Consider the following 16,181-nt stretch of genomic DNA (forward strand, 5'->3'; position numbering starts at 1 on the left):
AGGGGAAAAAAAAAAGAAAAGCAAAAAGAAAAAAAAAAGCCTGAACTAAACCTTTCTTCGTTCCTTGCCCCAGGATGACACTACATCCAGCCCTTTGCAAAAGCAATAATTGAGTTCTATGCTTACTTACATCCAGATGAATCAGGAGTAATTTCACAGAAGTCTAGGGAGTTAGGCTGATTTTAAACTGAGCTAGCTTTGGTAGAATTCAGTCTTACTTCTGTGGTTCTCTGTTTCACCTTGTTTCATACCTGTGTGATGTCTGCCAAATCATTATTGGTTATTAGAAAAACTAAATCGAACCATAAATTAGCTCACTCGTTAGGGATATAGGGCAGCAAGGGCTTTCCTTTATCTTTGTATATAATGATTCCAGTTTCTACAGAATACTTCATTTTCATTTGCAAGAGAATTTCATAACTCGTACAATGAACTCTGTGGCTCATGAAACTCTGACAATGGTCTTCACTCCTTTCTTTTGGTTAATTGTAACAGATTTCATTGCCTTGTTATAAAGGAGATTATTTCTGGGAAGGAAATTCCTGCCCGAGGCATATATGAAGGTGAGAGATTTCCAAGTTTTGTCTCTTGAGCATATTAATAGTGCACCAAGGTTTAGCCTCTTTCGGTATGAATTTAACAAAGGGGTTTTGGAATTCCTTTTAGCTATAAAGAAGTGAGAATGCTCTGCCATTGTCAGAGAGTAACCCTCTGTCTGTCTTTTTGGCAAGCACCCGAGTAAGTGGGTGGCAGCAGGTGACAAATGCTATGACTGCACTTGCCATTTTCTTGTGATAGCTGAAGCAGAGCATTGGCCTGAAGCACTTGCTGCTGAGTTCCTTATGTCTCCAGTACGGTTAGGGAGGGGAGTTATGCAGATGTAAATATTTATATCAAATATGCTCGTTCCAATTGAAGCTGCTAGTATACCTTTACCCCAAAAGAATAGGGAGTGCTTTAGACAGTGTCATCATTTCCCATTAGTTATGGGGAGGGGGTCTCTTGCAGCTACAGGAACCTCAAGCAATTGCCTTCTGCTTTATTGTCTACTACATATTTTATGCAGAAGGTGTTGCCTGTAGGCGACCTGCTCTCTCTTGGACTCCTGAGTTCAGTGTGGGTTTTTAGCGGTACCCTTTGATCAGTTCGAAGGCTGCCTGTGAGTGACAGTTGAAGTCCTTTCTGTCGGGAACCTGATGTGATGCCTCCTCAGTCCCAGCTCTGGGGACTTTAAGGCATATCAGCAGCGCCATATCAGAGTGACACTCTGTCAGTCTGCCATCATCTTCTTTCAGAGGCCTTTTCCTCTCTCTGACTTTGCTTTGAAACTTCTTTCATTCCCTCCCTGAGCCCTTAACAGTTTTTGTAATCTTATCTGAATCTTTAGCTACGTCCCCCTTCTTTAATTGTGACCCTCACAATTTCATGTTTTAATCGTGAGACTCACGGTGCTGGGTGAGGTATTGCAGCTCTTCGTCCTGCCAACGCTTTTCTTTTTCTCACTTTTGTTGTATTTCTTGTTCTTCTCCACCCCACCCAGCCTATATAATTCTCTTCCCCCTATTCCCAGTTCCTTACAGGAGCAGTTAGTTGTTAGCTTTATACATTAAAGGGAAATACCATATTGTCTGGTTTTGCCCTACAGCAAGGCAGGATGATCATGATTCATTTCCTGAATGAAAACGTAGATTCAAGGCCCCAGGGGCATTGAAACAAGCCATGCTATTTCCCTCCCACTCTGAAAGAAATAGAAAATGATGTTGGCAGAGAAAAGTATGTGATTTGGTGGTCAAATAATGCCCTGATCTGCTGGTCCTGCTGACACACACAGAGTTTGCTAAGCTGCAGCAGAGCCAAAAATCAACAACACAACTGACAGCTTCCTTCCCATCCTGGGTGCAGTGATCGGCAGCTTCAGGGACCGATGTTGAATCTCTCTCCCACTTCAGTGAATACGGCCTACCTATACTGAGTACAGTGGGAAAATCCCAAATGTTTCCCCCCACACCCCTTTTTAAATATTAGGGCCTCCTTTAGAAAGCCTGAATATGCCTCCTGGTGAAAAACTTTCAACCAAAGTTGTTGATAGTAAATGTAGAGTTAGTTTACCGATGTCACACAAAGTGTCACTGGCAGCTGTACAGGTATAAAACATACATGAAAAAGAGAAAGCTGTGTCCTGAGAGACTATGGTAGATATAAAATCATGAGCTTGGAGCAGTAGAGCAAGTAGAAGGTACCTTACTGGGGTAAGAAGAAGGCATAGAAAAATACGTGAAGTAAGTGTTGTGCTTGTGTCTGTGTATGTTTCTGTGCGTCTGTGCCTGTGTGTTTATGAGCTCATCCAACCTGAAAAATGAAAACCTTAAATTATAACCCACCGCTAATTTCATACAGAACCAGAAGAAGACCCTGCATTCACGTTTCAGTAACCTGTGATATTAAATGTGAACAGACTTCTTACAGTCCCTAAACCACCTGAGAGAGGAGAAGCTTATGATGTGTAAATGACACTCTCTGTAATGCCCTAGTGACCCTCTTCCCTTCTACTCTGTGAAATGACGTAGGTCTCAAAGAGGTTTTCGTGTGCTGCACAAGGGTTGCTGTAAAAGGGAAAGCTACTGACATCGGCTTTTCTGGCATGAGGCACCCAAGGAGTAGTTATGGGAAACTATACCTCCATCTTGCAGCTGTCCCAGTCCCATGGAATTAATCCTCTCCTACATCAGCATCAGCTTCAGCTTCCCCATGCAGACAGCAGGCTGGCTGGTCAGATGTGCTGCAATCATGTGCTAGCTGCATGAAGAGGGCACCAATCTCAGTTGCATCCAGGTAAATAACACTTAGGGGTCGGTCTACTTCTGGGGAATGCCCAAAACAGGCCCCAAACTGACACAGCGGCATTGCTACCCTCCCAACAGGAGTACTGCTACCCTAGCAGCAGCCATGGCCATTGCTTTTTACCACCTGTAGGCAATAAATGAATTTGACAGTGGTGGCAGCAATTCAACTATGTCACCTTTCAGGTGGACTACAGCCATGCAAAGTAGCTGGCCATGAAGAATGTCCTCATGCACCCTCAAAGGCGTTCAAACCTTGGATGCATCTTCTTAGTAACAAGCAAGCTCAGCCTGCTCCCTGCAGCCTACATTGGCTTCTTATAGTTTTTGGAATTTAGTCCAAGGTCTTGGACTTTATTTTAAAGGCCAGATTTGAGCGTAGCTGAAAGGCTTCCTAGAGCTCATAAATGTAGACCATCATCAATAACTTTATTCCTCTATCACACTGAAGTTTTTACAGGGAGAATTTTCTAAAACTGGAGCATTGAATCTCACAGAAATAAGGGACCATCACAAACTATATTGGTTTCTTCTCCAAGTACAAAGTGTTTTTTTAATCTAAACTTCTTACATAAACATAGGGGAAATATGAAAATAGATAAATAAATAAATAAGTAAATAAACCACAATGCTTCATTGCACACACACACTCCTCCACGGGGAGTGGATGAGAAAATAAATATGACAGCTCTTAGTCATGTTGCTTACTGCTGTTCTGGAGGGTAATCTCATACTATGTTAGTGAGTGCGATATAGTGATGTACTTTAACTGGATCACATCATGGTACATGCACTTTTGTCTCTGAGGTTAGCATTAGAAAGAGTGAAAATGCACTGGAAAAAATTACAGTATTATATGAAATATTTTCTTTGTCCTGAGACAGAGCTGGCTAATGCTCTGATACAGAACTAAAAGCCCCTGCAAAAGGTATTTTTTCCATTTCAATTACTTGTACTTTCTATCCAACTTCATCTGTCAAGGTCCAAATTCAGATTTGCTTGTTTCTTCTTCTTCCTTTCTTTGTATCTTATAAATTCCTACCTCTCTGTAAGTTCAATCAACTCAAAGCCCTTGAAGCAGGAAGTACTGCCTGTTTGCCAGGTGTTGGCATCAGTGTTTTGGAGAATGTATCTCTCTGTTCAGTAGCTCTGTGATTCTGCTGGTTGGACCAGTTTCTTTTTGCACCCCTTTTAGCTGAAACTCTAGAAGTGAACACAGAGCGAAAAGAAAAGTAACAGGCTCCCCTTTTGTCCTACACCTAGAGAGGGACAAACCTGTCTCCCATGGTCCTGGCACGTGCACAGCTTTGCCTCCTCTCTCCGCTCCCTCCCTCTTTCATCCAGCCAGCTGGCACAACCTGCAGGATGTACTCCCCCGCCATACACCAAGCAGGGACGGTTACTATCCTTACCAGCTGACATTAGTGCTAATTTCCTGTAAGTTGCCACAGAATAAAGACGAGGCCTCTTTCTAAAAAATCTTTCCGGCTTCCTTAAAAACACTCTCTGTCTTCTTTTCTTCCTGCATGCAGCTTGCAGAATCAATAAGGCCCTAGCCTCTTAGCCTTGAGCAGCAGAGAAGCTATTGCTACGAACTCAGCAGGAGCAAGAGCTAGGGCAAGTAAGTAGCCCAGAGCTAATCAAAAGTGCCCTCCCATGGCTCAGGATGTTGCCAAGTGCTTGAAGCAGAACCAGAAGGCAATGTACTGTGACTCTTTTGTCAAGCAAGGAATCATCTTCATTATCCCCACTTGATTATCTCTGAATTTCACTAATTGCACTTACCTTACCTTAGACTTACCAACAAAGCTTGGCCAAGTGTTGCTCTGGAATGCTACTTTTGAAAAAGTGTGTATATCTTCATATAGGTACCTGATGACTATTAAAAGGGGTAAGTAGACTCTCTTTCATACCAGTGTATAATGCCGTGACAGTCTGGTACAGAGACTCTATTCAACAAAATTATTCTCAGTATTCAATGAAATTTCAAGCAGCCTTTACAGTTTAAAAGAAATCATGGTTGTTTCCCCTTACAGCATTCCTATTGCAACCCCCCCCCCCCCCAAACAACCAAATCAAACCAAATTAAAAAAAACCCAAACCAAAAACCCAGACAAAAAGGGACTCTTGTCTTTTATTACTACAGAAGGTGGGGAGGAGGGCAAGTATTTTGTTGGCTGTTGATGAAAGAGATCCCTTACCGGCATTTATAGATTTAGGACTCTTTTTTTTAAAAGGAATCATGTGAGGGACATAACAGGTTAGGGAGATCACTGTAAGAATCTACTCTCGGCCAGGGAAAGGCACAAAGCAGAAAACGATAAATCCGGTGGTGGATTGTGTCATTTGCTGGACTGTGTCACTTTCCTTGGGTACACCGTAGATTTGCAGCATGCTTTGCCCTAAATCATGGGCATATGACTTTGAGGATCATGTGGAAATCTGCATTGTTGCTGTATTTAAAAAGTACATTATTGCACATTAAAAATTGCTTAAAGAGAAACATTTTGGTTTAGTGAAAAGAAGTAATAAAGAGAAGAACAAATCTGCTGAATCCAACAGGGCTGTACATTTGTCAAATGCATGCTTAGTTTAGGTCACAGGAAAGCTCTGCCATCAGAGATGCGCAACAGCACTGCGATATCCTCTGCACGGAAGTACCAAACTCTGTTAGTGTCTCTCTCTGTATCTGGGACTTGTTTCTTTTTCATAAACACAGACCCTCTCAGAATTTCCTCTTCCCTGTGACATTTGTCTTTCTCCCTTTGAGACCGGTGGCCTTCTTGCCCTTTATAACATGAACTGAAGCATGATAAGTGGTGTAGAAAACCTTGCACGAATTCTCTAGCTCCTTCAAGAGGGCTAAGCCACCATTTAAGTCCCACGGGCTTAAGTGCTTTTTCAGCACTTGACCTCTTCATAAGGATGAATTTCTCCTACAGTGAGGACAGCATCCAAAAATTGTTACTTTGTCAGTCAGAAGAAACTATAAAGCAATGCACAGTAAATAGTATATAAACATCAAATAAAATAATAGAATTTGTAATTATCTGTAAAATACCAGTGTCTCTCAGATTATTTTCTTGGATAACTGTTTAAAATCTCAGAATTGCTATTACTTATATTAGAGAAGTATATGATTATAACAGTTCTACTAGAAACAGCAAAATCTGCTCAATGAACAGTCTGTGTGTACAGCCACTGGTCTAAATCAACTCCACTGCCAAACTGGCAAGCACCAGGAAATATATTAAAAGAATAGACAATTCAGAAATGTCCAACAGATAACTAAAATTGAAATTTTATTTTTTTCAATAATATTCATCAGACAATTTTCTGACAAGACTTTTCTGAAAGATGAAGTGCAAATGGGAACCCTGTAAGAATGTTTAGAAGAATTGTACATGACATTTTTTAAGCGCCACTAAGTACACATTGAATACTTTGTAAGTATATAGGCATAGCAACATGCAAGTGTCATGTACCTAACATTACAATATGCATTTTGTCTGCTTAAAGTTATTAATGAGGAAATTAAGTGAAGTAAACGTGTCTCATCATCAGTGCAATATGTTTAATTCCCACAGATTTTGTTTACAGGTTAGTGGTTGTATTTCTGAACCGTTCAAATATATCCTTCCCAAGGCCATAAATTGCCAGTGTAAGAGCAGAGTACACGGGAGTTCCTAGGAGAATACACTTACACTGACTATGAATAGATGAAGTTGTTACAGTCCTTTCAGAAATTATGCCTTATTATTTATTCTAGGAAACTTCCTACTGAACTGAAGGGGTTTTGTAGTTATAAAATATCTAGGCTAAAAGTAAAGGATGCACAAAGATTGCTTTATAATTCTGTTGGAAAAGAGCTAAATAGCAACTCAAACATGGGCATTAAGGACTGGAGCCCTGTTCTTTTGAAATCAATAGGCATACTGTACCCAACTTTTATGGAAGCAGGACGTATATGAATCCAGTGATCCATGAGTTCACTCTCTTGGCTCACTGTTTAGGCAGAAACAGATGATTGTAGGTCATATTTGCATATTTCTATGGAAGCTATATAGGGGTATAAGCAAATCTGCTGTCACTGAAAAAGGACAACATGTGCAACTGCATATTTACTAACATTAATCAATATGCATAGAAAGGAGAAAAAGAGGAAGTAATAAAGAATTCAGTCCAGCAATTAAAGATTTTCCTCCTCTTCATAATCAACATAAACAGTTGATGATCATCATTATTATTTTCTTTACAAGCTATTACTTTAAAACCCCTCCTTTTGAACCCATTATGAAAAGCCTTCAATGATTTCATTGTAGAACAACACCAAGAAAATGAGTATGTTTAGAAGAAAATAGCATCAGTGATTTTCATCACTATGCATAAGGGCAGGGTAAGGCTGTCTGTAGTTTGTGCTGAAATGTGAGATCAGAGCTCACACATGAAACACTGCTGGCTTGACCCTGAACACAGGGAAAGTGCTAAAGTGCTGACCCCAACAGGCTTGGCTTTGCACCTGAAATCTTAAAAAAAAGAAGAAATAAAAATCCTTGAACTGTTCTTTAATAGTAACACAGACTGCTCTGTTTAGAGGAGAGACTTTTTTTTCCTACCTCCTTTCCAATTAGACCGCTGCTTTTAGCCCAGCAGAGAATAAATGACTTAAGACACAGAACATGGAGGGCAGATCTATAGTAAACACGGAAGCCATGAAGAATTTTTTTTTGCCATCTACTGAGAGGCTCTGGAAGCCCCTAGTACTGTAGAGTCATCATATTGGCTCCACACCGTCTTCCGTCTGGTTGTGAGTACATTAAACATTGCTGAAGAAAATTAACATGGCTTGGCAACAAGATGATTCCTAGATGCTGGAAGAATTCCCTTAAGGGCTGCTGGAAGCGCACAAAGCTTGGAGCATCCTGAGGATGTGGAGTGATACGGAAGTGTGCTGTTAAACCATGTTTGTACCCTTGTTTCCTCCTGAGTTAAAACAAGTGGAAAGTGCTGGGTTAGATTCATCGATAGCAAGAAGGAACTGTGCTAGCTTTTGTTAATGCCAAGTAGGTAACTCCCATTTGCTTCAGAGGTACTAGGTCCACTCTGAAAAATCATGTAGGAAGTCCCACTCTCGATAAGTTCCTACGCTGCTCTGTTGACATCAAAGGCTGCTCTATCCATTTAATTTTCTCTTACTGTTTGCAATAGTCCTTCCCTGTCCCCCACGCATTGTTTTTAATGTAAACAAGCCCTGGCAATAATATGTTTAAATAAGTAAGAGTCAGAATATCTCAACAGTATTGGTATTGCATATTTAATTCAAAAGCTTGCATGTGCTTTTAAAAGTTTCTCTTCAAACCTGCGTGCCTTACGGGACAGAATTGTGTTGCAGTTGGATTGCACATCATTATCTAGTGCTGACTAAATATTGATGTGTTATAGCAGTTTATTTTTAAGCTGTTTGGGATGAATCCCCAGCCAGTGTAAATTGGCCCACATTTAAGGCAACAGAGTGAAGCTGATTTATACCAGCTGAGGCTGTGTCCTTATGCCCTGTTGAAAGCTCAAACTATCCCAAAATTAGTAAAGAACAGGGCAAGAACTATGAACCCAGGCAATTTTTTTTTTTCTATTTTTAACAGAAAAAAAAACCCAACAATGATCTCATTTCAAGACCACGCCAAAGATTCAGTAGTATCTAAAATGTATACAAATATCTCATAGCTAGTATTTAGACTAAGAGGTAGATGTCATATTCTAGGAACAGCATAGTGTGGAATGATGCTAATGGCAGTTGCTAAATACATCTATTTGCCTGTTACACAGGACACAAAGGAGGGTTATAGCAATGGCAACCACAAGAAGGCTTACAATACTCTTTTCTTCTTTTGCTTTTCTATGTTATCTGTCTTTCGGTGCATTCCTTCTGGAAGGGTATGATGGAAAAGTGGCGAGAAATAAAAAGATCAGTAATACAAAACTTCATGTTTACAAAACGTTAGCTTTATCATTAAAGGCATCCTCTGTACTTTGATGGAAGCATTTTGTACTTACAATTTAAGATTACCTGGCGTTACTGAGCAAGTAGTGGAAATTCCAGGTGAGGTGATTCAGCAAAATAGGGGTCAGAAGAATGCAGCGCTCGCTCTCTCTCTTTCTCTGTTGTTCATGCTAAAAATACCAGGGCATATGGCAGCATATTTCAGCATCTTAACATACTAGGCTCCCTTGAGGACAGAAAGAAAGAGGAAACTTGTGCTGTTGAGCCAGAAATAGATTACAGAACAGTGTTGCCAGACATACAGAGTGCTGGCAGCAAAGCCATTAGCGGAGTCAGTGTCTTACTTTGCCTAAAGGTGTTTCAGTGATATTTAATGGGCCTCAAAGAAATGGAAAGCAAAGCTAGTGAGAATGAGGAGTGGTATAAGCATTTTTATAAATTAGTTGTCATTGCAAGTAGAGGAATTACACATATTGCATTAGGATATCCACTGCTTGTATATGTACCTTCCAGTTTTTCCTTGTGACTGTTAGGGGTCATCCCCCTGCTTGGAATAATCAAAATGCATATTATAATTACACGGTTTTTCCAATATCCATACACAGCAAGTACAAGATACTTACATGTAAGTACACTGTATTTACCTATATTTTTGCATAGTTTTTAGTGTGTACTTTGTGCCACTTAATAAAAAGCATTACTCCTTATTTTTGTTGTTGTTGTTTGTTTTTCTCTATTAGACAGCTTATTCAATTGAAGTTGAAGTAGCTGGATTTTTGGTATGTTCATCACAGATTACCAGTTCCTAGGACTGTAGAGATCAGACACTTGGAGGAGTCTGGGTAAGCGGTGGGGGAAGCTGCAGTGTGAACATGAAGTTTTAAATCACCTCCTTAATTAAGAAATGCAATATCAGATTTATGGTGCTAATTTAATAAACTTACCTTTAATTTGAATGGAATTGTAAAGGTAAGAACTCCATTTTCCTTTTGGTAACACTTTACAATAAGTGGCACTAAATTACACTATAACTGCTATGTTACAGGGAATTACATGTAACTACACTGTAACTGTTGAAATAGCTACTGTACATGTGCGTACATGGTAACCAGTGCTGTTACAATCATGAATTACATAATTACAGATGATTCTGTCCTTTCTTCTCATTGAAATTGTTATTTATATATTATACTGTAATGAAAATACACAAGATGTTAACTTCCATGTCTTATTTAGAAAAGTTGGTTTTCTTCATGTATTCCTTTATAGAGGGAGTCTCAGTGCAAGACGAACCATCCTTAAGTAATGTGGAAACTTTTTAAAGTGTTCTAGCTTAAATTCTGAGCCTCAAGTTAAACATCAGGTTCCTTAAACTGTTTCTTGGTTTGTCAGATGACACTAAAAGAGCGGGAGGATGCACCCCTTGTCTTCTGATGCACCGCTTTCTCGTTCAGATCATGAGAATGTTCTTGAAGCATTAAAAAAAAAAAAAATCTACATCAGAAAGTTTAAAAATAATCAGCAATCGACACTGTAAACAGTACACTGGCAGAAACTAGCTACCTGGTCTTGAGAAAACTACTCTGCAAGTGCGTGTGGGAGAGGATGTCACATACATTTTAGCGAGGGTGGTTCCCATTCAGAGCCCCCATTTTACACATTCGCTGGATACCTCACACCATAATAATAAAAGCGGTATTTCAGAATGGGATCTTGGACAAAGGGAACAGACGACTGGCTTTTAGCCTACTGAATGTCATTAGTGTTGAGCCATGGTTCTGCTTACAAAGAAGAGGGATGCCTCTTTACAGCTAGTGTAGTAATTTAAACCCATGAAGACCAGACAGGCCTGCAAAGTGCTATCCAGGTAGAATGCTCGGTGTGGGGTTTTTCACACGTGCTTTGCACAGATGCAAGGGATGCCCCCAGGTGCAAGATAACGGAAGATCAACCGCATTAAAAATGAGCACATGTGGGAACTTTTAATTGAAAACCAAACAGATAACCTATTTTAACAATACAATTTATATCTCTTTTTGCAAAGTTTAAATGCTGTTTCTATGCCACTGGAGAAAATGGTTTGAAATGGTTACCCCAAAGGCAATCCTGCTTTTGAAGGTCCTACCTGACCTTGGTTGGGTAATGGTTCAAGCAACAACCCTATTATTCAAACAAGCTGGAGTTAGGAAGAATGAAAAAAGGCGCAAACACCACGCTGGTGGGGAATTCCACTTGGGCAAATAAGGCCCTCATCCAGGGAAGCACTTATTTTTAAGCATATGAATAGTGCCTTACAGTCCAATGGAACTTCTCCGACACCTGAAGCTGAGCATGTGCTTAAATGCTTAGTTGAACTGGGCCCCAGGTCCTGAAATAAAACCTTGTCGTACGTGATACTGCACTGTAGCTAATGTAACTTACTGTTGTGACAAGAACCCATATTTTTGGTATTAAACTGAATGACTTCCTTTGCCAGCCTTTTACATGTGTATGTTTTGAAAGACATGAATATCTTGTAAACCTATACTAGTTTTCAATGTGTCTAGTAGCACCTACCTGGTTCTCTCAAACTACCATATTATATTAACATATTATTGCATTTTTCCACAGATGGGTATGGAGTGAACTGTAAAAACAAGCATGCAATCACATCAATGCAGACTTATTTCTTTAAAATGTCATACTGTATATGATTTATTATGTTAACACTCAACCACATCATATTATTTATGTCTGTATATTTTGAAAAAAAGTGCTGCTTTGATTGACGTCACCCTTTTTTCTTAGAAATTAAGATAAATGTTTCAACAAAAACAATTAAAATACTCTCATATTGTCCTTAAAAGGTTTATACTCTTCTGATAAATAATCTGACACAGCACCTTTATCTTCCATTTTACCATACTACATGATGTCGTATTCCAAACTCTCCCTTCCCCACACAAAAATAAAATCCCAGGAGAAAGTCCTTTACAGCAGACCATCATGCTTTTAGGCTTCACAAGTACAGCAACCAGAGAGAAATACTCTTTTGTCAAAGGTGCAAAACTTAGGAGCAAGACAAGCTCCGGCTAGACCAACTTGCGTTCTCCAGTGTAGAATCATTTCCAAGAGCTGTTATGGCAACCTTTTTATTTCATTGGAAGAGGAAATAAGCCGATGGGCTTACAGTGTTTTGTTGTCATATTTAAGAGCATGTGATTTTTCAGCTGTCAATTACACAAAAAAATTCAGAAATAATCCAAACAGAGACTTTCACTGTGGAGCTAAAAGCATGGCAGGAATTCTCTATCATTCACGGTGACATAAGTTTGTACCTCACAAAATGCATAGACAGGAATTTAATATAAAGAATTAGTCCATTTACTGTATACACAAAACATATATCTTTTGTTTTAACACTTCTATTTTTTTCTTTTTTTTTTCTTTTTTCTTTTTTTTTGGCAAACCAACGTAGAGAAGCAGCTCTGGAACTGCCAAATTAAAAATCGAGAATTTTAGCAACTCAATAGTATTTTTTAAGGATAGTAATCAAATGTGGTTGTAATTTAAAACCTGAGGCTGTGCACTGGTTGTTAGCTTAAAACTACCTTTCCATATAACATTGTGCTTCCATTGTATAACAAAGAAAAAATTAACAAGAACTAGAAAAGTTTGCTGCTGAACAGTGCTAGGACATACAGACAAAAGAATACTAATACATGTTATCTACTCAGAATATTAATTTGAGTCATAGCTAAAGGGATATAATGGACATTAGAAAATGCTTACTTGTGACTGACTTAGCTACTGCCAAAAAAGTTAAATATGTATCAAATAATGTTTAATTGAATTTATTATATGCACTATATACAGATACTAAAATGCCTTGCAGTTGTGCCCCATGAACACTTCAAATTTGAGTAGGCAGGTGAGTTCATGTGAAGCAAATAAATTATAAAAACAGAAATTCCTCAGAAAGTTCTCTAATGTTTGCGATCCCAAAAAGCAGTAAAAGGGCAGGACAAATTTGTTTCAAATGGAGCACTATTATCTAACTTTGCAGAATCTGTATAGCTATTCAGCATGTTTTCACCACTGAAACATGGCACTGTTGTCAAGGTACCATTTAAAACATAACAAAACAAAGCAAAATAAAACAAAAAAATCAGCGGACTGATAGTTTTTTTCCACCAAATCCAGGCATACAAGAAACTATACTAAAAAGATTTCAGTTTGTGTTTCCTAGGGCATATGTCTCAAAAACAAGTTGCTTTTTGAATTATAGATAGACATGTATAAAACATTCTTGGTAAACCTCTAATCTTAGACTTAACATTTTATGTAAGTAAATTAGGTCCTTACCTAATAGTATTTGTTATGAATATTGTTCTATGACACACTAGTAGGGACATGATAAAAGAAAACTGAAAAAGAAGCAAGCTGCACAACATTTAAAAATGTGGAAAACTTGGATTAAGATGGTGATTAACATTGTTAAGGCTGTATATTCAAGCACTGTATGTTAAGAGAGCAGTGGATATGAATTTTAGGCAATAAGAAATGTCCTGCTTTACGCATGATACTGTAATTCTAGAATGATGACGTCAACAGCTGATTGTTGGCATAAACTGGCTACTTATAGCAGGTATGCGAGTTAATTAAGATAGCAGAAGATGGCAGAAATGAATTCTGAGAAATGATAGCCAGTTTTCTCCAGCAGTCAGCCTGATAAGTAAAACTCCAAGATTCTAGCTCTGCATCTAAATGAAATACTCTTTTTTCTCCTCTGCATTGACTTGGCTGCCTTCTGCATTGATAATGGCTGTGTCGGCATCAGGTGCATCTTCAGCTCCTTTTGCTTCATTTGTTAAATATGTTCCTATAGGAATCAGTACAACAGAAAAGAAAAAAAAAAACAAAGAAAGATTAGGGGTTTTTTTAGCTTTATGCTGCATGATAGGAGTACATTTCTAACAATGTTCCAATTGCTTCATGAATGGACAAATATTTTTACACAATTTTACTATACATTATACAGGTATGCTCAACTTTCTAATTCGTCTAAGAAATATTTATAGTATTAATACTGATAATGCATGTACACAAATTCAAGTATAGCCACAATAAATTAAGGAAATCTTTTCATAAAAATCCACTTTATCTAACTGTGGTAACAGGTAATATATTTTGCAATTATAGAATAAGTGATAAAATCTTGGTTATCGCATGGAACAGCTACTCATAAAAAACAAATCAACTTTGAAGACTTAAATATTCATAAACTCTTATTTTAAAAAAAAAATCACCACTGATTATTTTTGTATTTCTATTTTTTCTTGCTAGTATCTATACTTCAATTTTACAGAATTGTATCATAGTCATTTCCAAGAATTACAAAATTGAGGTAGTTTTATTAACTGAAGCCACTCACATTATACTATCACAGATATTTTTATGCTTAGGATATGAATAAAAAGAATTGTGTACAATAGTCAACTTTCCTTTTGTGAAAACCATTATTTATGTTGGCATAAGATGTATAACTGTTCATTCGGGAAAGTAAAACAAAAGAGACACACTTTCAGTGCCTCGTTAAAAAAAATCTTGTTTTCCCCCGCACAGTCCAATCAAATTAAAAAGATGGCTTTATCAGCTTATGTCTGCTAGCCATATGATTAGCCTACCTAAAATGAGATTTAATGAGTTAATACCAACACTAATCCTCTCTTCACTTTTCTTTTTTTTTTGGCAGGGGGGAGGGTAGGGAATCAACCAAGCTTTAGCAATAGGTCTACAAGCCATTCGGAGGTTAAATCTCAAGAAATGATTTTGGAATTAACTAGGTCAAAATAGGATCATAGAGAGGCTTAGTCAGAAGTGAGTGTCACTCCATCCCTGTTATCATCTCTAATGGCGGGGGGGGGGGGGATTGAAGATGAAGGGAGGAGAATTCTTAAGGTGAAATCTCTGAATAAAGTAAAGCTTGGCCCAGGAATGAACCCCTTATTCCAGTGGGATCATTGGTAAAAGAGTCACTGATCTGAAAACTCACCACCGGCTTCTAATATTATCTTTTAAATACATACTTAAAGTATTAGCACAATTTATTAAAATGAAAAATCTTGTTCACTCTCTCTATATATATTCTGCTGAATTGATATACTAGTTAAAACTATGAGATCATGTAATCAAGTGTCTACAGCTAACAGCCAAAACCAAAGGGGCAATCTCACCTCTTAGTCTCTCTAAATTACTGACTTATGAGATGACCTTGGGCATGTAAGTAGATGTCCTTTGCCTTAGCCAGTCCACTGGAAAACTGTGTAAAATTCACAGAGACTTCACTTGTGACTGGACTGTGAACTGAACTTTCTTGTCCAAATAATTTAGCAGATGGGGGAAGGCAAAAGGGAACACCACTCCCAGGTGAAATCATGCCTTGCTTCCAAAAGTGACTGAACTTCCACTAAATCTGTCCTACCTTTATGTCTTGCCAGGTATCGACCAAGGAGAATTATAGAACATAGTGTTACAAAGACAACTACAGCCACTATTCCTCCTATAAGAGCATGGTCAGGTCCGGTCTGTCCAGCCAAAGCATTTGGATCTAGAGGGAGAAACAAAAAGCAAAAGTGGTCCTACACAGACAAAAATTGACAGGAAAATTCACAATACCAAGTTTTGTACCGATCATCCTGAAAATAGGGCATTTCCCTCTTTAATATTCAGCATGGTTATTCCCACTTTTACTACCAGTATCTTATCAACAACATAGTGCTGCTTGTATTCCCAGATTGTTAAAGCCCTGAGGACATCACAGTTATGAAAAACATTACCTTATTCTTCTTTGGCAGAGGTTATTAAATGGGAAAGGTTTCTGGTTTTGTCCTCGTCATTTTACAACTGAAAACCTGGCCACAGCTATTTATAGAAGGAAAAACAAGGAACGGAGAATTGGGGATCAGATAGCATCAGCAGAATAGTGTCTGCATAATACATAATTTATAGAACTGATTCTCAGTGGGGAACCCTTATATATTCTCTTCCTCTCATTCCTATCCTATTGCATCAGAAATAAAAAGGTGGATAAAGTGCAGCCATGCCAAGTTCCTCTGCACATGGCTGAGTCTGCATGAATTTGGTCAGATAAAGGTATCAGGCAACCTGAAAGATCATCATTCAGTCTCAAGCGTCAGTTTGTGAATTTATTATGAATACTCGATTAACACCCAACATGAGCAAGCTGTAATAGATATAACAATGTATTAGCAGGTTCATTTTACTAACTCTGTGCAGAGCACTAGGAATACTGCCAGATTCAAGCTTTCTGTGCCGGTCATTTGCCTGTTCTGTTGCCT

The 16,181-nt window shown here is 38.4% G+C and overlaps 1 protein-coding gene across 3 annotated transcripts in view; it reads right to left on the minus strand.

Moving 5' to 3' along the window:
- Positions 1-6,116: 6,116 nt before the first annotated feature.
- Positions 6,117-16,181, minus strand: part of CADM2 (cell adhesion molecule 2) — a 691,310-nt gene continuing 681,245 nt past the window's right edge. For all 3 annotated transcript variants that reach the window (XM_076351761.1, XM_076351770.1, XM_076351754.1), the window contains 2 exons: positions 15,305-15,430; positions 6,117-13,702 (listed from right to left, as the gene is read on the minus strand). In XM_076351761.1, the coding sequence (XP_076207876.1) occupies positions 13,584-13,702; positions 15,305-15,430 (245 nt within the window). In that variant the 3' untranslated portion in view covers positions 6,117-13,583. The remainder of the gene's footprint in view (positions 13,703-15,304; positions 15,431-16,181) is intronic.

Source organism: Aptenodytes patagonicus, chromosome 1, assembly GCF_965638725.1.
Source record: "Aptenodytes patagonicus chromosome 1, bAptPat1.pri.cur, whole genome shotgun sequence".
In the NCBI taxonomy this organism is placed as follows: Eukaryota; Metazoa; Chordata; class Aves; order Sphenisciformes; family Spheniscidae; genus Aptenodytes; species Aptenodytes patagonicus.